This window comes from Cebus imitator, unplaced genomic scaffold (assembly GCF_001604975.1).
Source record: "Cebus imitator isolate Cc_AM_T3 unplaced genomic scaffold, Cebus_imitator-1.0 Scaffold69, whole genome shotgun sequence".
Classification (NCBI taxonomy): Eukaryota; Metazoa; Chordata; class Mammalia; order Primates; family Cebidae; genus Cebus; species Cebus imitator.
Window position 1 is genome coordinate 3,138,258 of NW_016107384.1, and position 23,076 is coordinate 3,161,333.

The window sequence follows — 23,076 nt, forward strand, 5'->3', positions numbered from 1 at the left end:
GACTCCACCTAGCCCGCATCTTCTTGGGAATGATTCCAAGCCTACAGTTTCTATGAGGCGACCACAATTTCGAGGCTGCCACAAATGGTTGTACAAGGTTCTATGTACATTGCAAACTCCTCCAAAGAGGTTTGGCGCCATCATCCTGGCCACAGCTGACTGAGATGCGTGGTCACACTGAGTCTGATTTAATCTCTGGAGAATATGAACTAAGAAACACAAAACATGAGGTAAGCAGCAGTCACTGAAGTTGTGAGGTTCTAGAGCTGAGTTCAGAGTTTGCACCATAGCAGCTCAAATGCATTAACAAGCTGAGGCTATGAAGACAGGACTAATATGTCACTCCATGTCTTCAGAGAAACCAGTCCACAGAGAGATAATATAGTAGGTACATAGATGATTATGTATAAGATTAAAAAAAAACAAGAAAGGCAGAGTGACAGAGACAAAGGGAGAGGGAGAGCAGGAAGCAAGGTGAGTAGAGGACGGAGACAGAGTGAGGGGCGGTCAGAGACGCAAAAAGAGATTAATTGCTGGTGACTTTCTAGATCCTATAATGTTTCACTGTACTTCCTGCAATAAAGTTCCAGGTATCTGCTCCTTTTTAACAACTCCTCTTTTCCAAGCTACTTGGTAGATTTCTGATTCTTGTAACCAAATCTTTGTTTTTTTAAGACAGGGTCTCACTCTGTCGCCCAGGCTGGAATGCAGTGGGTCACTGCAGCCTCATCCTCCTGGGCTCAAGCAATCCTGCCTCAGCCCCCCAAAGTGCTGAGATTATAGGTGTGAACCACTAAACAATTCTTGACCTGAACAACTGCTCCATGAAAGAATTTTTACATAACTGCAGCTCATCTTTCAAATGTTTAATTTGTAACTGTGGCAATATATGTACTGCCTAATATACCAGGGTATTGTAAAGGTGAGGCTATCAAAGGAGAGGTACTATAATTTCTTTGTGACATCCTAACAGCTGTCCAAAGACAGGCCTGGTTTTATAATAATAGCTAACATTTACTGAGCAATTCCCTTGGGACAGACAGTTTCAAACATGTATGAAGTCACCTCTTCTTCATAACAATCAATAAGGTAGTTTCTATTATTGTCATTCCCATTTCACAGACTGGGAAATAAGGACAAAGATTAAGTAAATTGTTCAGTCACACAATCAATAAAGAGATAAAGCTGGATCTATTGTTTATTTACATTAATACTGACATCTGAAAAATTAAGAAAAACCAGTTTATACATGCATTTAAAATTCATTTCAGTGAAAAAATTTTTGTTGAATGCCAATTATATGCAAAGTACTAATTTAAACTAATAAATTGGTTAACACCAATGTTACAAATATAAAGTCCTTTTAAAATATGAGTATCAAAATAAATCTTCCTTTCTGGGGTCCACAAAAGAAAAAAGACATACTACCACTTTTAAATTAAGTTTTTCAATTTCCAAAATACCTCCTTTAAAACAGAAGGGAATAAATTCCAACAATGCTGTTTTCAATGCATTCATTATTCCAAAACTTACTGGAATATTTGAAGATTACTTGCTGCAAGCTGGACTCATGTGAAAATAAACCTTGACTTCACAGAGAAGTCTACATTGATAAATACATATCCATTGAATTAATAACAGTGTAAGTTACACATATGTATATAAAAAAGTAAAATGACAAGGATGAGAGGAGTTTTTCATGGAAGGTGGTGGGTTGCCATGGATTCTGCTTCTCTTGATTTTCTGAGGAGGGCTTGTTTGAGGGCACTAATTTTCTCATCAAGTTCAGCCAGTGAATAGTTCTGCTGTAAACAATAAGGGCATAAATTGCTGAATAAGATTCTGAAGTATCTTAATACAGATAAAGTGCCAAATGAACTATAAATATTTAAAACATTCAGAAGCATGATCAAATGGTTTTTTCCCTCATGAGAATAATCTTAGAACTGGGCAACTATATATGTTGACTGTATCATAAATTTAGAGGCATAACATAACAAGGCTTAAATCTTTTTCTTTTTTCTAAGCACTCCTGAACCTCTTATACTTTGAAAGAATAATAAGTTAAAAAAAAACAAAAAAAAACCCTGATTAATATTAGACACTGGGGCCTATTTGAGAATGGGAGGAGGGGGAGAACTGAAAAAGTGACTATCAGGTATTATGCTCATTACCTGGGTGACAAAATTATCTGTACACCAAACCCCCATGACATGCAATTTACCCGTGTAACAAACCTGAAAACTCCTTGAGCCTAAAATAAAAGTTGGAAAGAAGAAAAATGCTAATTATAGCACTACCAGGAGAAAAAAATCATTTGAGACATCAGCTATCCCTTTTAATGGAAAACTTTATATGTTGATTACTGAAGTTATCCTCAAGTGGAAAACAATGAAGAAAACACTTCTTTCAATAAAAATTGTATTTGTTCAAGTCTATGTGAACATATTCTCACATATTAATATTTCTAATTTAGACACAAGAATTATGTAGTGGCTATTAGGGAGTAAAGAGGGGGAAATTTGGACTGAGCGCTAACAGGTACAGGGTTTTTGGGGGTGTTGATGGAAATGTTCTAGACTTAGTGGTGATGGTTGCACAACACAGTGAAAATACTAGTAGCCACTTTAAAATGACGAATTTTATGTTATGTGAATTGTATTTTTAAAGCAGCAACAAAGTGTTACAGTTTACTACATAAAAGAATAACTTTTAAAAACCTGCTTATCCTCATATCAATAGTAAAAATAGTTAACTTTAAGATTAGCTTAGCTGCTTAAAATACCTAGAAATTCTCTTCTGAGGGATCATCTACAATCACCTACTTCTGAAAAAAAAGTTGCTATCAAAAACTTTACTCAGAATTTCACAAGAAAAAAAATATGCTACTCTTAAAAATCAGAAAGTTTTCTCCAACTTTAAATTCACATTTTCACTTTGAAGTCTAGCAAAGCCTTACTATTTAAGATTCGACTAATTAGTAAAGTAGCACTTTAGACAGGGCCGGCTGAAGTCGAACTCTGCCAAATGCCTTTTTTGATCTAGGTGCTGCTAATCATAAGTGTTCACAAGAGGCAGGAATGGGGGGAGACTGAAATTACTTGAGCACTTACTATTTTTAAGCACTATGAATGACACATCCTTGTACTACTAAAAGCAGGACGAAGGTTTTATTTATTTAACCTACTTGAGTCATTCCATACCCCCAAAATAATTTTTCTATTCAAGTATATTAGTTTATACTGCCCTTTTCTTCAGACCTAAATTTTACCAGGGTATGACCTAAAATCAACAATAGTAGAAACTTATTAATAAGCAAGGTATAAAACTAATCAAACTATTTCAGAAGCCAAAATGAAAATGCAGTAACTTACTTGAGGTGGTTGAACTTTTCTTCTTTTTCCAGAAAAGCTCTAGATTGAAAAAAAAAAAGTAATCAATGTTTAGAGAAATCTAAGCATCATTATTTTCTTTATAAAATACTATACAAATTATGTATAGCCCTGGGAACTCTGATGGAAAAAAAGCCAACCAATTTACCAAGTATTATCTGTAACCAACATCTACCTTCTTATATTCTGCTGGTTACCCTGTGAAGAGGATGACATCAAGAATACATAACAGTAATATTGCAGCAACATGCTCATCCTTGGCAATACATATTTTCCCATCAATTACCAGCTTCTAATGAGCCTGAGTGATTGCGGAAAGAGGTGCTCTGGGAATTTTCTGCTTAGTTTTTTTTTTTTTTTAAATAACCTTTCCATCCCAGAATATTGAACAAGTGAAGCGACAATAAACAAAGGAAAAATGGAATTTGGTATATGGGGCCAAAGGGTGAAAACACACACACACACACTCGACTGACTATAATGGATTGTTTCTGCAGGCAGCTACCTATCAACTGCTTCTCTGTGTGGCCCAAGCCAATGGCTCCCTGGTCTTGTCAGTGACTGAAATGAGCATGGGTCCAGTTCCGGCCAATGAGTAAAGGAGAGGTCTGCTGGAGATTAAGAGGAAAGCTTCTGGAAAAAGCTTCCTCATATCTTTCGAGAGAAAGCCCTCAAAGGCAGTTCCTCTGGATACTGCTGTATCTGGGTAAGACACCTGAAAGTGATGTAACCATCTTGCCATCTGTCTGGGAAAGAAGTTATCACCAAGCAAAGTTAAGAGGGGAAAGAAACCTATTTTCTTACAATTATGATTTAGCCACTAAATCAACTAAATCTGAAGCCTGTGCTACCATGGACTTCCTGTTTTATAATTTCCATAATGTGTAAGCCAATTTGAGTACAAATTTCTTACAGCTGAAGCTGACAACATTCTCACTGATCCACTAACGAGTCTTTTAAACCTTGACCTAATGAATTCTTTCTAGACTTTTTCTTAGTTTCACACCACCACTAGCTTTTGAATGGCGAATTGGTAAATGAGTATATTTGACAAAGAAACTGAATGTAGGAGGCAAAATGTTCTCATGAGCATTTCTGACTATTGAGATTTTGAAGACAGCACTAAAACTCACATTTTCCTTTGTGTCAAAAGTTAACTCAAAGAACATCTAGGAATGCTTATCAACAGTTACAATAAATGGGAAATCATTAAGTATTAGAATTAGTAATTATGAAAAAATAGAGCTCAGATAGTTATGCTTCTTCCTTTGTCAAACCAAGCTGCATACCTGTGGTAGGGCCTATGGGCAAATAAGGAATCAATGTTTAATTTGGCGATGGATCAGTCCTAATTTCTTAACAGGTGGCTTGTTATACACTTGATGCAAATTTAATTCTCCCTGTTCTCCTAGTAGTTTAACATGTAGTATATTGATAGTTTCTATGCTATTAAGCAATTGGATTATTACTGTAACATGGAACCAAAACAAGAAATATCAAAATAAGGAAAATATGGTCATCAGTGGCTAAGTGACTTAAAAACAGTAAAATGTGGCCTTTTGGGCTTATTTTAGGTCTGAGCAGAATATTTTGACAAGTAGAACACTTAGAAATACCACATCTATTGTGGATACACTACATTAACTTTACTATTTGTTTTAGGTACAAGGAAATCTCAATACAGATGCTGGGCAGTGGCAGTGAGCGCAGCTCCCAGTCAGCCATGTGGTTATGAGGGTCAACACCCGATACTCCACAGCGTACTGTGCTGCAAAGTGACTTTCCTCAACTGTAACATTCTGAACATGTTTAGGGTAGGGTAGGCTAAGCTATGATGTTTGGTAGGTTAGATGTACTGAAAGCATTTTAGACTTAATGATATTTTCAATTTTCAATGTGTTTATTGGGTTATAACCCCATCTGTATAGAGGTATAAAAGGTGGATGTTTTAACAGGTTTTGGTACTTGAGAGAAAATATTTGAGAGCACAGCACACTAAACAAAGAGCTGGAGAAAGGTAATGCAAAATTGTCTCTCCTCATACATTATTTTACCTCAGCAGGTTCCTAGTCATGCATCACTTAATGATGGGGATATATTCTAAGAAATGCGTTAGATGATTTTGTCATTGTGTGAACATCATAGAATATACTTATAGCAACCTAGGTGGCACACACCTAGGCTACACGGTATAGTCTATTGCTCCTAGCATACAAACATGTTACTGTACTGAATACTGTAGGCAACTGTAACACAATGGTATTTGTGTATCTAAACACATCTCAACATAGAAAAGATACAGGAAAAATACCATATTATAGTTTTATGGGACAACGGTAATATCTGCAGTTGAATGAAACATCCTTATGCAGAGCATGACTATCATACACACATGCACAAACACACATATGCTCACACATACACAAATCCAGGGAACCAGTGCTCTACGGAAACTCAAGGGTAAGGAGGCCTCTTCCATGACTAGCTACTTTCTTTCAGTTGTAAAAGGCAATTGATTCTACATGTACGGTATCTAAAATGTTTTTCTTCCCTTCCAGTCCCAGAGCCCTGATTCAGACCTTCATTTCTCTCTGGCTTGGATAATGACATGTTTCCTAAACTGGTTTCCTTGACTCCAATTTCTCTCCAACTCAGACTTTATAATGCTACCAGACAGGGACCTATATTACAGGTTTCTCTCTTTCTAAAAAACTTAATTGTGCTCCAATGACACTGGAAGTGCAAACTGGTTAGTGTGACCTTAAAGGCCCTCTGAAATGTGTTTACCATCTGATTTTTCAGCTGACTCCAACTGTTCACTCATGCTTCAGGCCCAACACACGTTCACATGTGGCCTGTACACATGATGTTGACCTGGCTTTCCCGATACTTCCCTTAAGAACCAGGAGTTACTGTTATAGACTAAAAATTACACCCAGTCAGTGCTTTGAACAAAGTTAACACACCTTCAAAGTCCAATAATTAGCTATCAGCCAAGTCCTATCCATCCATTTGTACATCTACTCGATAGCTACTACATTCTGGTTCTCAAAGATGAACAAGACACAGTTCTTGCCCTTGAGAGGTTCAAAATATAAAGTGAAACACAGATGTATAAAGATATAAGTGATAAATGATATAAAATGAACAATATACTTTTAAAAGCATGTTCGTACTTACTGTTTTCAAGTATCATAATTTAAAATCAGTAAGTCTTTGGAAATACTTAAAGATCTTATCTTTTAATAGATTGTTAAGGCCATGCCCTTAAATTTTTGAAAACATTACATTTAAAGCTTTCCATAGTTAATGTGAAAGATAAAGATCTTTAGAAGTCTTACATCAAAAGGTCCAACAAGTGTTATTAACTTTTGTCATAAATCTTGCTTTATACACATAACTTATTTTGGAGTTTTATGTCTGGCTCATAAAATGAAAAGACCTTTACATAATCTGACTACATTTTATAAAACAAATACAAATGACATCTTTTTCACCATGTTTGTTTTTCTATGCTATGCTTCAATGTTACCCACGATAATCAATCTCTATCCAACTGTAAGAAGCTCCACCCATTTAGAATACATCTACATGTGAATCTGAATAAACACATTTCAATGAAAATCTTTTCAGAGTTTAGAAGTTCCAACAAAAGTTCACTCCTTAATAAAGTTAATGAGCTCATCTTTCCTCTTATATCTTTAGAAGGTATTAAGATTGTACTACATATGTAGTTTCTTCTGTATACTTTTGAGGGATAATATGTAAAATTATGCAATTACCATGCATGTACTCCCAGCATGAGGATGGTAAGGGTGATGAATAATGTACTATGTCCTCTGTAGGGTATGTGCTCAACTCCTCCTATTTGCAAGGACAATCTTAGAGCTGGTTTTATTCCAAGCGAGGTTCCTAAAGATGGCTCATTCATCCCATTATAGAAGGGTGATGAGTATGAAATCTTCTTTCCCATAGGACTTGTGCCATATATGTTCACAGGCCTGAAGGACAGAATGAGTCTGTATGTTTAAACCTTTCCAGTGTTTTGTTCTCCCTTGTAGCTCACTACTAATTTGATATGTCACTTGCAATACTAATCCAGAAGCAGTTCCTCTAAAAGATACATAGTTTTTTAACAAATTTGGGAATACTTTTAAAAAGCACATGTTTCATCACAGGTTGCCACCATCCATCCTTTTATGAATGCTTAATACATATATGCCAATCCTCTGTTTACATTTACAAATGCTTCCTGCCCCTGAAATTAGGCAGTCACCAAGCTTCAGACTTCAGGCCTCAATCTCAGTGTTCCTAACCATAGATGAACACTCAACACTACAGAGACTCTCCCAATTGTCCCAAGTATAAGTGCTGTATCTCAAAAAGCTTACCTGGTATTTTTATCTTCATATCCTCCTCTGACTTCAAATTCACATTTCCCATAAAAGTATTTCTAGATTTTCTGATTTCTATCAATGATGGTATCATTTCTCCAACCAGAAACTGTACTCTATCCTTGCTCTATGTCTCTTTCCACATCCAATCATCAATATTTGTCCATTTTTCTTTCCTACTTGCATTAATCTTTTCCATTCTCACTCATGTCCCTATTTCAGGATTTAGCTTCACATCTAAGATAGCATAATATTGTCTCCTTGTCCTTAGTTTCTCTCTTTTCATTTGTCTCCCACAACTGTATTAGATAAATCTTTCTAAATATCATGTTCACGAATCACTTCTCTGCTCAAATGCTTTCAATAGATTCCCCCTGCTCCCTGCCTGGAAAATAGACTTTAAACTTCTGGGCATAGCACTTAAGGTCCTATACAATCTGGCTACTTCTACCTCCTTACCCACTCTATCCTATGTGTAACAGATCAAAACAAAAAGACTATGATATGAAGGGCTTGTTCTTTTGTTAAACAAATCTGTATATTAAGTTTTTATAAATCAGAATCAGAAGAGATAAATGATGCTGCAGCAAGGTCTCATTGGAGGCATCTGATACTACCTTACTCTACTGTAAGATCAGTTCTATTGTTAATAAGAATTATATTAACACAGTATGAAATTGACCTAGAAAAATAACCTTCCTAGGTCATTGCCTTCTTTAATGAAGGCAGTTTGAATGAGAAAAACTTATGGTAGACTACTGTAAGAAGTCATAAAAATCTTTATTAAGTTTCCTAGGAAGACCTTCAAAGAATAATCCTAAAAGTGAAAAGATCTTTGTAATTATGTAGTACAGCTGACATTTTCTTAAATTAGACATCTGAAGGCCAGAGGAATAGAGTGACTTTTCAACATTTATACAACTACTTCATAGTTCTTTATGCTAAGTGTTTGATGGCATTATCTCATTTGATCTTTGCTTCAGCCTTTAGTATTTGTATAAACCTCATTTTACATTTGAGAGCAGTAAATCACTAAGGCTCTTCCTCTGAAATGTTGTCATTTAGGACTTGCTGCTCCCTTTTGTTACGTGACCTGCCTTCTTCCTCTGGAAATATTTCTTTTCTACAATTCACTCTAATACCCAATCTATAACTTTTGAAGATTGCTGTCATACTTAAAATAAATGTTAAATATATTTTCACCAGTAACTTATATGATCCATGCTAAAATGGGTTATTTTAAATAATTTTTCAGAAATAGTTTTGGTATAATCTCGCTTTGATATTATTTTAGTTCTAATATGGCACTGCTTTAAAAAAAAAAAAAAAAAAAGAAACGTAGAGAAGGCAGGTATTATATATAATCACCTCAGAAGACCAAGGAAAACACATGGCTCAGGATAATTTTTCTGAAAAATGCTGATGTGCCAAGATACTTACTAGCACAACACTGCTTCTTAATGTTCTCGGAAAAAGGGGTAAGAATTAACGAATGCTAGAGTTAAAGAATTACAAAAACACAGATAGTCTGGTGGTTAAGGTAAAGAACAAGTGTGGCAGTTTGAGGTGTGTGTTTGTTTAGTATTAACTGTGTGTGAGCTGAGGGAAGGAGCCTGTGGGGAAAGAGATATTAAAGACACAGAGGGATCACTGACAGAGGAAGGTTCCAGAGGAAGTCTCTATTTTTTACAAGGTAGCAAGTTCAGAGTGACAGACGCAACCACCATCCAGGCTGACTTATTATGCCATGAAAATGGCCTAAGTTGACGACTGTTAAACCACAAAGAATCCAGATAAAACAACATTTTTATTTATTTTTAAAAGACACTTATACTCACTACAGACTGAAAATATTCAGGAGAGATGCCTTCCAATTCAAGGATTTTGTCTTCAAGTTTTTTAATTCTCTGATAAATGTCTCTTGGCACTGGACGACCTAAATACATTAAAAAAGAATTCTGAGATACTATTGAATAATTCTTTCTTACAATTTCTACTCTTAAAATATCATGCAAAGACACTTATGCAAATGAATGGAAAATACTTAGGAAAATAAAAAACTAAAGTCAAACAGAATGAAGTCCTTAGGTCACATTTTCCTATAGTATTATCAGACATACTACACTTCCTCTCTCTAAACCCCATTGATGTTTCCTATATTGCTAGGAGTTTTATGTTAAATTAATTTTACAATATATTGAATAGTTTTCATTTAGAACAATTTGTATTTCTGATATGCTTTGATAGCTATATGATAGGTTAAAAATGTGTAGTGACAAACGATGATAATTCAATGCAGTGGTTGCAATATGTCATATCATTATTTTCCTCAACTTATAGTTCTCCCTACATACTGTATTTTTTCCTTTGACTTAAAAGAATGTCAAAAGGGGCTTTATGACAATTCTAAACTAACAAATCTTCTGGGGAGGGGAACAGTAATTTATGGCCACTCACATTTTAAATTTATGATTATATCAAGAATCCTTCTACTTCTCACCACCTCCACACTGTGTTCAGACCACTTCCACCTCTCCCTGGATTATCACAACCCTCAAACTGGTCTCCCTGTTTCTGCTATACTTCCATAGTGTGTATTCTCAACACAGCAGCCAGTGATCCTCTAAAAATGTAAGTTAGATCACATCAGTTCTCTGCTCAAACCTTCCAATACGTGATCATTTCACTCAGATTAAACACCAAAGCCCTCACAATGGCCTACATGGCCATACACAATTTGGACATTCTCCCTATATCCACATGGTTCCAGCCACTTGATTTCTTTTTTCTGTTATTATTATTATTATTTCTGTTATTATTCTTCAACTAGGCCAAGCACCCTGCAAGCTTTAGCAGGTTCCCTCTACCTCCATAATTCCAAATCAATTTCAGGTCTTGCCTCAAAAGTTGCTTTATCAGTAATGCCTTCTCTGACTATCCTGTTAAAAATACCAGTACTACCACCTCCCCATACCCAGCACTCCCTTATCCTCCTTACCTTAATTTTCTCCATTCCATTACTAGCATCCAACATTCAGTATATTTTCTTTCTGTATTGTTTGTTTCCCCATTCTAATGTAAGCTCCAAGAGGACAGAGAGTTTTATCTGTTTTGTTATTAGGTAGGGCTATACAGCTCATGTACTGCACAAACCTAGGAAGCATCAGTTCACAGACTACAGTGCCTGGCAAAGAGCTGGTGCTTAATATTTACTGATTGAATAAATACATGACTAGCTAATCATTACACAATTAAAGAATATGGGTAAATTTTTATACCAAAATTGCCAACTTGTTATGTATAAAAATTCTAGATTTTTTTTTTTTGAGGATTTTAAAAAGTCTTAGGACCTTGGTTGTTCTTGTTCTTGAATAAACTAACTTCTTCATTTGGCTTTGCTTCTGCTGCTCCCTTTACCTACAATGACCTCTGCCTTACCTCTGTATCTTTCGAGAGCCAGTTCAAGCTTCACTGGGTGATGCAGGCATTGCCTAAACCTCTTCATTCACATAAAGGCTCCCTGTGCCCCCTCCATTTTTCAGTGATCTTTAGTTTTTTTGAGACAGACTCTCACTATGTTTCCAGGCTGGTCTCAAACTCCCACCTCAGCCTCCCAAGGAGCTGGGATTATAGGCACACACCACCACACCCAGCCTTTCATTACTCCTTTAAAATTCTACTTCATTATTAATCTTTCTCCCATCTAGATTATAAAGTCCTTGAAGCCAGGGACTATGATTACATCATCTCAGTATCCCTTGTATCTAAAACAGTGCTTGGAGCATAGTAAGCATTCAACAGATATTTTTCCAAAAAATTAACTATTTGATACTATTATATGGTGATATTAAAAAAAAGTCAATTCTTTTATATGGTGGCATTTTAAGCCCATCCACTTCTAAGAGAGATTAATTCTTAATGCTGATGTCTTTTTACTCAAAGACTTACTCATTCTGTTTTCTTCTTCCACCTTCATCTGGCTAGTACAGCTTCAGATAGCTAGTATACTCCAGCTATATTGGATTCAAGTATCTCCTGAACCATATTTTCTGTTTCTGTCCTTTTTTGCAAATGCTATTCCCTCTTTTTGGAATGCTTTGTTCTGGAAAAATTCATACTAATCTTTCAAGGCCTCAAATGTCACTTCATTAGGATGCTATCATCCCTTGACCTACCCTGTGAGGGTCAAACACTAACTTTCTGTCCTTCTGTACATATATCTGCAAAGGTGAAATGAGCAACTGTTCATTCAATAAACATCTGAGCATTTGCTTTGTGCCAGGCATTGTAGTAGATACAAAGTAATGAATATGACAGACACAGTTGCACTCTCACAGACCTTACTATCTAGCAGGAGACAAACATTAAACAGAACCATGATAACTGCTTTAAAAGAGAGTGGGGAATACCAGGTACTATGAGATTATATAAAAGGTGAACCTGCACTGGTCTTAGAAGAAAAAGCATGGACAGAAAGGCATGAAAAGCAGCAAAACAAATGGGAGATGGAAAGCCCAGGGATGTAGCTGGAACTACAGACGTGGACCATCCTATTTAAAATAACAACCCCATCCAATCCTAAACTCCAAATTTTTAGCTCAGAAGAGACAAGATCAAATTTGAGCTTTAGAAAAAGCAATCTGGACACAGAGCAGAGAATGATCTAGAGGAAGAAGTCTAGTGGCAAAGAAATCAGGAAATATCCTTCCATCGGTCTAGGATAGAGATCATAGTGGTTTCAACTCTAGTAGTAGCAGTAGAAATAAGACAGAAGTGGGCAGATATGAGAGATAATTATTTACAAGGCAGAATCAACAGACATGGTGACTAAATGGGGAGGAAGACTCAGGCTCTGCACCCAGGGTTTGAACAGGATGCAGTGGCACATGATTGTAGTATCGCTGACAGGGGAGGCTGAGGCCGAAGCATTGCTTAGCCTATAAGTTCAAGTCCAGCCTGGGCAAGACGGTGAGACTCTCTCTTTTAAAGAGTTGTCACTTACTAACTTAGGCATGTTGCTTGGGCTCTTTAAACTTCAGTTTATTTATCTGTACAACAATAACAGCACCAACACCCCAAAAGGGTACTATGAACCTTTAAGTGAAATGACATATACTTAACACTTTCTAAGTGACAGGCACTTACTGTTTAAGAAATGTTAGGAGTACAATGAAAATTTGGTGACTAAATGAACTAAAATTTTTTAACTATTTGCAAAGGTACGTTATGAGGCACCACTTAGCACTTTGCTTACCTGTCTGTAACCGCAAGTGGGCCTCAATATTTTGTAGTCGTTCTTCTACAGCCTGATTACCACAATCACGAAGCATGCTGTTAGGTTTATGACCTGACCCTGGAATTCCTTCAGGTCTAGTCTGTGGTCCATATGTATTCACAACTCTAGAAACTAAATTAAGAAACTTTGAGCCTATGTAAATTTATGTTTCAAAAATCAGAAATTCTTATTCCCTAATAGCACTTTATATTTTTTTCGTAAAGACTACCTAACCACAAGTATGAAGGACGGCAAGATGTTTTTGTTCTAAAATAAAATTTAGATGAGAAAGTTACTTTTATTACATTTTGCTAATAATCTAGACTTCTGTCAGTGACTGCGATGTCATGTGGTGGTTACTTACCTTTTACGTGACTTTTAAATCCAGGGTAAGGGGTAAAAATCGCATCAGTTCTTGCACAACTATTTTCTAAGGAGAATTTAGATAATATAAGTTTAAATATATATTCTTCCCTTCAAATGTATGAGATTTTAATAAACTTCCAATAATTCATATCAACATTTTACTCATAGTAATTTTAATAAATAACAATAAATTGCCATCACACACAGGATAGAATTTAGTGACTTTTTTATCTATAAAAATTTATCATAATATCTAATATTCCTATCTAATGTTCATATTTATATACAGAAAAGCCACCAACATTAAGCAGCACAAATTAATACAATTTTTAATGTCACCATTTGGGCCACTGGAGAAAATAATCTACTATAGAGTACTGAAATTCTATTTCATCGTAGAAATAAAAGTCATCATTTTTACTACAGTTCTTTTAATCCAGCATTTTTTATTTTACTGACCAAATGAGTGAACACCCAATAAAAATAATTATATATTTAACACATTTTTATTTCAAAACTCCACACAAAGACAACCTCGAAGCCTCAAGTACACAGACATTTCCACTCTACTTAGACTTCCAGTGCTCATTTTAAAAACCCCTCATCACAAAAGTCATCTACTTCTCATCCTACCACTTGCTGAAAAGTATAGTTTCTTTCAAATTAGATATCAATGCATAAATTACAAAAGGGGAAAATTGGAATGTTAACATAGAATACGACCAATATTATGTTAACATAATTGTTATATATTAATATATAGTATATATAATATGTGATACTACATAGTAATAATATATACTTGTGTTTGAAATAATGTTTAAAAACCACACATTGGCAGTAAATATCCTGTAAAATTCCCTTTAATATTTTGTAAGAAACGGCTGGTGAGATTATTTTAAAAAATTCTTTTTTCTCCCCCATGGAATTTCAATTTTAAAAATTCCACTGCTTATATTTAGGTTAAATTCATAGGTTATTAAGAGGAATGCACTAATATATTAAATATATTTTTTTTTCAGTTGAACTTTCCTTAGTAATTCTGCTGATAAATCAAATAGTATGAATAAAATTCCAGATCCACTTAGCTTTTATATCTAGAGACTAGTCATCTTTTCTTCTTCCTTTTTTTTTTTTTTAATGGACGTACCTCAAAATATGCTTAAAGGGTCATCCTTTTTCCATTCTCTTCCTATCATTTCATGGGGCTAAGGGTTAAAAAAAGAAGCTATCACCTATTCCAGAACTATATTCCAAACATATAGATTAACTGACCCATCAGTGAGAAATTCAGCATGGTGTGAATGTATGAGTGCTAGTCACTCTCCACAGCAATTCTTGCTAGCACTGTTTTGAGCCAGCAAGGAATTGAATGGGCCAAGGAATCCTGCTGAGCATTTCAATTCTTGTCAATTTCTATCCCCTGGTGGTTTATAATAATAGAGTTAGCTGGGAGAACAGAGGAATAACATTAGTGACACATGTGCTTGCTCTCTCAACAAATCCTTTCTCATAGTCGCTTGTAGTTGGTTGTAGTACCTGAGATTTTGCCATTGTTGCACCTATTCTGAAAAGCTACTAGGAAAATATACCAAATTTAGATATGCACATGTATAATGTTAATAGTAGCACACAGCTAAATTCAGGACCAGTTTATATTATTTCATTATTAAGAAAATCAGTGTACCAATGTGATATTAGTCATTTCTAGGTTCATCTGACAATTATATGTTCATAATAATTTTAGCCATGAGATATTAGAGGCAACAAGAAAAATGTTCATTCCAATTATGAACTCTTCTCCATAATTTTTCCTAAGAACTACTTGTTCTGATTATTACTATGATGCCTGAGTATGATATATGGCACTGCCTTACAATATTTTGTATTCTGCAGCATACCTGCAGATTTGAAAATGTACTGTAGCATCAAGTGAAGAGGTAAAGGAGAATCTGATGAAAAGCAGCAAATGTATGCACTATGACAGAAAGACAAAAAGCAAGACATCATGGTCTTCATGATAAATTGGTTGTATCGTGACATAGGACATTTCAAACAGCTCAGGGGTAGTGAGAAAACTGCTCCCTCTGGAGGAATATTAACTCAGTATACTGTACTAAGTTCACTTATATATTAACATCACGATTTCATAGTACATTTATAGGTTTGAAATTCATACAGCTTAGTTCCTTTTACTATTGAGATTGATCAACCTTGTCTTTCATATCTCACCTCCATTTCCTAAAGGAACTTTAAAATAACCTTCACCTGTGGTAAACACTTTTAATGTTTGCATTTATTTGATTTTTGTGTAACCAAAATCAAAACCAATTTGCAATATAGTCTATTATTAAGCAGAAGAAAACTCTACTGCCTTAGTTACTAACTAAACCCGTGAAATAAATGGAATTGTGTTCTTAAAGCCATTCATTTTAAAAATAAAGATTAGAGCAACTATAAAAATTGTACTTAAAACCCCATGAAAATTAATTTCTAGGTAGTTACCTTGATTACAATCAATAACATTGCAAAATTCTCTGACGTTGTTTTCATTGATTTCAGCTTGCTTTCTTTCAATAAATGCAGATATTCGTCTGTCAATCTACAAACAACAAGTTTTAACAGTGTAAACATAAGATTTTTAAAAGTAATACCCTCTCATCCCCACCAAAAAAACTTCTTACTTCTGCTTTTCCAGCCTTTATCTGAACTACTTCTGGATCAAAATGGATCTGTGTCTTTTTCACATCTACTAAATCACATTCTTTGTGCTTTTCTTCCTCTTGTAGGTCGCCAAAGGAAAATTTGTCATTTACTTCATTTTTGTTCCCCATTTCTGTTTTTCCTATCTCTTCAACAGCGGTTGTATTCTCCTCTTTAACTGGAGACTGAAGTTTTGCTAAAAAAGGCTGAGAACAACACAATTCCATCTGCTGAGATTCAAACTGACCAAAATTAATTACACATTTCATATATTTACATAAATTTCTGCTAAATGAAATATTTAATATCAATTACTAAATATAAAAAGTTAGTACACCAAGACACATAGATCTGACTGCATATAAGTATTTACTATTCTTTGCTATTGTAACCATTATCATTTGCTATAAATTTTAAAAGGAGAGAGGAAAAAAGAAAAAAGATTAGAAAACCCAAGGAAATTTAAAATTTTCTTTGAGAGAATCATTCTGTCACTTATCTTTTATTTTGTGCCAAATCAAAGCCTTCAGCCTCTGGCACCAATGCCACTTAATTAACATGTCATTCAAATGCCTCCTCAGAACACTAAGGCTTAGTATTTTTCCTCCTCAACAGGAGAGCCAGTGCTCTCACTCAGCAAAGCCCTGCATTATCACTATATCACTGGAGATTCTCCACTTGAAACTGCAGTTGGCCAATGTGAATGAGGAAGCACAGACATGAAATATATAGGTGTTAGGCTGAGTGAACACTCAGACTTTTCCTGACATGGCAAATATCTTCTTGGGCCATAAAATTAAATTTTAAAAAAGAAAACTAACAAGAAAAAAAAAATCTGTAGCTGAAAATAGGCAGAAGCCTATCACTATACTACAGGGGGAAAAAAACCCCTATTGTAGCATATAAACGATATTATCCATTTACTGTTCCCCTCCCCCACTCCACACAATTAGGTCTCATTTGAGTTCTATAGCTCACTGCTCTGCCCTTTAAAAACAGGGTTAACTATTACTTTTAACATGAAACAGTTAAAATTTCCCACAAAGTCAATAAATGGAGAGCTGAAAATTAATGCCTATTCCATTAGTCAAAACACACTAACTCTAATAACGTTCCAATTATTTTTTTCATACCCACAATTTTGCTTCCCTTGTTTGCTGTACCAAATACTCTCCTGAACCCGTATAACACCTTAATCACAGTAAACTGACCAATCCAAACAGTTCTTCCACTTATCTTTTTGACACTTTGCATTTTACACTTTGATTAGACATAAACTGCAAACTTACATCAATTATAATTGGAAAGATGTTCAATTACAAACCAGCAAGGTCATAATACTGTTCGGTTAACATGAAATACTTAAAAATATAATAATGCTATTATAAATACCGGTTCAATATTAACTTCTAATATAAAGAATAAATTATTTCAAACTGTTAAGAAAAAGAAATAAAACAGTGACTGGCTACTTACTAAGATGAGACATTAATGTCACAGAAATTACTTTCTTTTTAAAAACTATGCTGAAACTGTTTAATTGCAATAGACACTCCAGGATGTGTCATGCTGGGATAATGCCCCTTCTTGAACCACTGAAAGCACTCCATGAGCCTCCAAACTCACCCAAGGCATGGAATCATTATCATAGCATGACACACACCTGCCGTGTCTTATTGCTTAATTATAACCCACCATAGATGGAACTGTATTGAATTTTCAGTGCAGGTCTAGAATTGAATAGAATTGCATTCATTCACTCTCATACCCACATTGGTCTTTTGGGCTATATTCCCTTAACTGTCCTGATCACTACTGAAATTAACAGATTTAGATGCAATCTGGATGTAAGTAACCTTTTATTAGCAACACTATTAATAGACTGTTTAGAACTGATAAATACTCCAACTAATTTAACCACAATTAATTTCTGTTTTCAATATCGGGTTATCATTTCTAACAAGAAATTTACCTGTAAATCTAAAATGTGTTGTTCAAGTGCACTAAAGAGCAACGCAGGCTGGAATGCCGAAAGGCTTTGGAGCTTGTTCCAATCGATTGTAATTTTCACCACATCATCTCTGAGGTTAAGCTTCAAAAAGGCAAACCAGCAACATCACAAAAATTACAAGATTAAGCTGTACATATGGAATTGTCACAAAAACAAGATTTCTAGAGTAACGTGTCTATTTTGCTCAAAGTTATCAAGTTTTACACTGAGATGCTCTACCCAGTTACCATTTTAAAAGGCCAAGAAACCTGCAGATTTTCATAAAAAACAAAAACAAAATGACATGTCATTCAAATTCTATTCTTGGGTCTGTGTAATGGGATCATTTTAGAGGTGAAACCATTCATGAAAGATGAAAAGATGAAGGCTCTTTTGATTCTTCAATATCTACAAACCTTTGGATGGAGTCCAATATAGGCTTACCCTATTTAGAATCCTACTACTTCTAGCTCAGAGCCGTAAACAGAGGAAGCACAACTGTTTTGTGAAAGTTTTAACATGCATTTTTCTCTTTAAATATGTACACAAATACATACCAGAAATATATCATTATTCTGGTGTCCTCCAAATCACATTGTTATTGTTTTCACTTTTAACCAATTTTTAAACTAATTTAAAAGTCAAGGTTATTCATACATACTAAAAGCAGGGATAAATGGCAACATGTTTATTTCAAATAAAAAACTATTAGTTAGCTATGGAAGTCTGAAGCTGAAAAACAAAGACTTCTCCACAATAGTGAAATAAGTTGCCTGACTGGATGAAATGGCCAGATCTTTTGCTAAATGCTAAGATGTGAGGGCTCATTATATGGAAATTTTTATCAGTTGGTGATCTAACAGAATAAAATCATACCCAGAAAACTACAAAGAACCTGAATATAAGATTATTCTCAAAATGAGTGAAAATTTTACAGTGAGAGCACTCATCTGCAGTCTTTTGAGTGAATAAAAGTGAATTACCATAAACTTTCCTAGGGACATGTGTTTACAGTAGAGCATAAGAATATATTCCATAAAAGAATCAAGTTAACATAATTTACTCAAAATTCATCATCTTTTCTACAAAATGAAGGTGTTATATGAGTTCAAATACAGATTTTAGGAGTTATAATAAAAAGATGAATCACTGTACAAAGATCAAAAAGATGTAAGGTTATCAACAAAAAGATAATATATTGAATAAATACTATGTGACAGAAATTTACTGCCCTTTGAAGATGAGAACAGAAGAATTTAAAAGTCCATATTAAACAAGTGTAAAGATACGTGAAATTTCATGTAGGCTGCACTGGCAAAGATTAGAATATATTAAGACTTACATTAAAGTTAACGCATTAATTTATATTACTTTAATGCCTATAAAGATTTTGCTAGACAACAACCCATATTATGTATGGAAGTAACCCATTCATATACTTTTGTAGTCTTCAAAGAGATCTATACTCCATTATAGAAAACTTATGAATACAGCTTGGGGATAAAGCAGGCAAATCCTCAACCAAAGAAAAGTATCACATTTTCTACAGAAAATAACTTATAGAAAAATAAGTCTTAATGTTTGGTTCATATTCTCATTTCAATTCAGCAGAATTACATAAACCTTCAAGTGCAATTAAGAATAACTGGTCTTTTAAGAAAACCACATAATGTCACAAATTAATTATAAAACTATTCTAATTCATCTAAATATTCACTCAACACATTCATTACTAGTCACATGAATGCTACGCATTTTGCCCTACAGAACTTGGAAGAGTAAACCATTCACTTGAAAATCTCTATTAGTCTGCTATTAATATAGACTATTTAAATACATAGTTTCATTAATAACTTTACTAAATACAAAAATCCAAGCTAAAAATAAGTAATTGTTCAGCTTGGTAAGATGGGCCATCCAGAGGCAAGCAAAAAGGTTAAAATTAGTAAATTTTGTGATCTGAAGTAAAAAATTCTTTTTAACATTCAGTTTTGTGTTTCTTACTGAGGAGATCTAATAATACAATGATACTTAGGGATGACACAGGATGAAGATAGGCATGTTACAACATACATTTTAAAAACCCTTTAAAGTGGTAGCAAAAGAAAATACTGATTTCTCTGGGGGACAATTTTATAAGTATGGAACTCTGGTTTTCACTCTTAAAAAACACTTCTCAAAATACAGAGTATTTTGAAAATGGTTTACATTTAATTGATGAAACAATCATATTTTTGACACCTGAGTAGGAGGTCCCTTCACTGTGTCACAGTAAAGTCACCAAATATTTACTGTCAACATTTTTGACAGGTGACATAAGTAAACTAATCATTTCTTTAATTGTACTTTAGAGTACTTGAATGTTTAAAATTTTCTAATGAGTTTGAAAAATTCAGCATGCAAAATATTTCAAAAGAAACGTTTAAATCATTGCTCAATTTTTTTTAAAAATTAAAAAATTATTTTCTGTTAATAGGTGAGCATAAACTTTTTTTATCTTGACATTAGAAAATAAACTTAAGTTCCGATGTCGCTATAAAAAGTTCTTCGACTTTTAAACCATTTAAAGGTTTTGGTTCTTAAGACTAGAATGTTAATAACAAAAGACCCCAAGTGTTTAAAAAATGTTTTTGGTAAGTACTTGGCAAACAATTGAGTTTAAAAGTTGTATCTTTTAGCAGATTTCATTAACAATTGCGTCATTACATAAAACCACTTAACTTACAGTAATGTTCTTTGTAAGACACAACATACTACAATTTTTAAAACTACTTTTAGTAACTTTTTAAAAGACTGATTCTCCATCTACTCAAGGCTTTAGAAATAATTTTCACGAATTTACCATTATCTTTGACACAAATGCCTGCTGTGTCCACATGCTCTAGTACCAGCCCCAAAACTTTTACGGCCAGAAAATGGTCTATGTAAGATAGAAAAGATTTCCTTTTAAAAGGCAGGTGAAGAAGCATACTTTTAAATTGTTTCACATTTAAAATTTGCTTTGAATTTTACACCATGAAACGAAACAGTGACTTGACTGCAGAGAGTAAGAAGTCCATTCAAATTTAAAACCAATTTTACCACATTTCTGCAAAAGCGATTTATCAGCCAGTTAAACTAGTTAACAGTTAAATAACGACAGTTCTATTGCAAACAGCACCAAAGAGGGATAACTCATCCAATTTTACGCTAGAAGTATTTTAAATGAATTCCTTTTACTTTCCTCTCCATTTGAAAGGGTAATAGATGCACAAAACAGCTCGAAGGAAAGAAGAAATAAACAAAACCAAGTGACTCATAAGAACAAATTACTCCCTCCCGCCCCCTAAAAAAGCTAATAAGCGCGCGCTTTTCTATAAATCTCAGGCCTACTGACCAACCAATTCCCATAATTGAGTAAGCTGGAAGAAAACGGAGCCTGAGCGCGAGGCGCCTCCTAAATCCGCAGATAAGCTTTTCCACATTCATTCTCTCCAAGCCTGCTCCTCTTGGAGCCGGGTTTTCACTTAAACCATCCTCACCCACTCCTGGGGAGGACAGCTGCAAGGTAAACTACTCGGCTACCGGTACCCCCATCCTCCTCACTCCGACGGAGACGGCTCGGCCCGGGCTCCTCCCCGACGTCGGCTTCAGGGGCCGCACCTCACACCTCGGCAGGCCTCGCTGCCCCCTGCCTCCGCTAGAGGAAAAGAATGAGGAGGAGGGGCCGGATGGTTTCCAGACCCTCAATCCCTGAGGCCACTTCTCACCTGTCCAACCAGGGTGTGCAGGGAGCGAAAGATTTCGCAGAGCACCTCTCGGGAGAGGCTGGGGCTGCATCTTCGCTCCAGACTCCTGTCACCGCTGCTCGGGCGACTAAGCTCCGTGGCAGCAGCCATGACACCTTCTCAGGACGCCCCACCACCAAGGTTTGCTCAAAGCCCCGCCCCCTCCGTTTCCAGCTTTAGTCGCTCGACGATGACGTACAATACGGCGTCTCGTTTAGATCCGGGCTTTGAGGCGCCACCCTCTCTATGTGACTGACAAGTACGTACACCAATCAGTTGCAGCTGTGGCATTGCGCCGAAGCTCTGAAGTGAATTGCAGACCAAAGCTAGGCTAGAATGCTGTCTTTGGGGTGGTCATTAGAGTTGTGGTCTCCTAAGGGTTAGCATTATGAAGCTTACCTTGACTCCTGGATGTTCCTTGTGAATGTTGGTAGGAGGAGACTATGTGAAACACTGTCAGTATCATTCCAACAGGAATTTAACCTGGATAAATAATATCATGCAACCACAATCTTTGAAATTAGAAGGACATAAAACCGAACTGAAATTTTACAAAGTATGATATAACTTTATTATAAAGATACTTGTGGGGTTTTGCAATCTTTTAGTCAGACTCCAATATTTTCAAAAGTGTTATTCAATAAAAATACAAGTATTACAAGAATTTTTAGTGTTAAGCTTTATTCAAAAACACTTTAAGAAATAAACATCAGCTTAGAGATAAGGAAGATGGGATTTAAAACTCAATTCTGTTAATAGTCAATGCATTGACAGTAGAGGTAGCAAAGGTGAAAACTTGCACAATGTACATTCTTTAGTCTTAGGGAAGAGTAAATTAGAGGGAAGGACTAAGGCATCAAGGAAATAGGATAAGGATGGTGAGAATAAAAGAACTCCTTTGACCTGTCCCTAGGGAGTCTCTTAATTAGGCTTTCATTTCCAAAAACAAATGGGATCACCAGGCTCGACAGAATTTGGGGAAATCTTTTCTATTCCCTTGTTGGCAGCAAGATAGTGAGCCTATGTTTAGAGGCAGAAAAAGACTTCGTGATGTCCAATCTCAAATTGAGCAACCTTCTTATTCAAGCCACTCATCTCCATATCTAGCCTAAATTAATGATTCTTTGCAATGTTAGCATATTTTCTTTGCCTTTGGGTGTTTTTTTTTTTTTTTTTTTTTTTTTTTTTT

General features: G+C 35.1%; 1 protein-coding gene across 6 annotated transcripts; it reads right to left on the minus strand.

Moving 5' to 3' along the window:
- Positions 1 to 1,172: 1,172 nt before the first annotated feature.
- Positions 1,173 to 22,078, minus strand: LOC108306069 (MAP3K12 binding inhibitory protein 1). 6 transcript variants are annotated; one of them, XM_017530831.1, is made up of 9 exons: positions 21,870 to 22,078; positions 18,103 to 18,222; positions 16,112 to 16,336; positions 15,933 to 16,029; positions 13,426 to 13,491; positions 13,041 to 13,193; positions 9,625 to 9,722; positions 3,375 to 3,413; positions 1,173 to 1,802 (listed from the first exon to the last, which is right to left on the minus strand). In XM_017530831.1, the coding sequence occupies exons 1-9, from the start codon at positions 21,996 to 21,998 to the stop codon at positions 1,698 to 1,700; spliced, it is 1,032 nt and encodes a 343-aa protein (XP_017386320.1). In that variant the 5' UTR covers positions 21,999 to 22,078; the 3' UTR covers positions 1,173 to 1,697. The 6 variants fall into 6 exon arrangements, 5 of the variants coding, with proteins under 5 accessions (XP_017386320.1, XP_017386318.1, XP_017386323.1 ...); XM_017530829.1 differs by having other exon boundaries at positions 1,173 to 1,805; XR_005200730.1 differs by lacking the exon at positions 1,173 to 1,802 and adding an exon at positions 7,175 to 7,393.
- Positions 22,079 to 23,076: the final 998 nt, after the last annotated feature.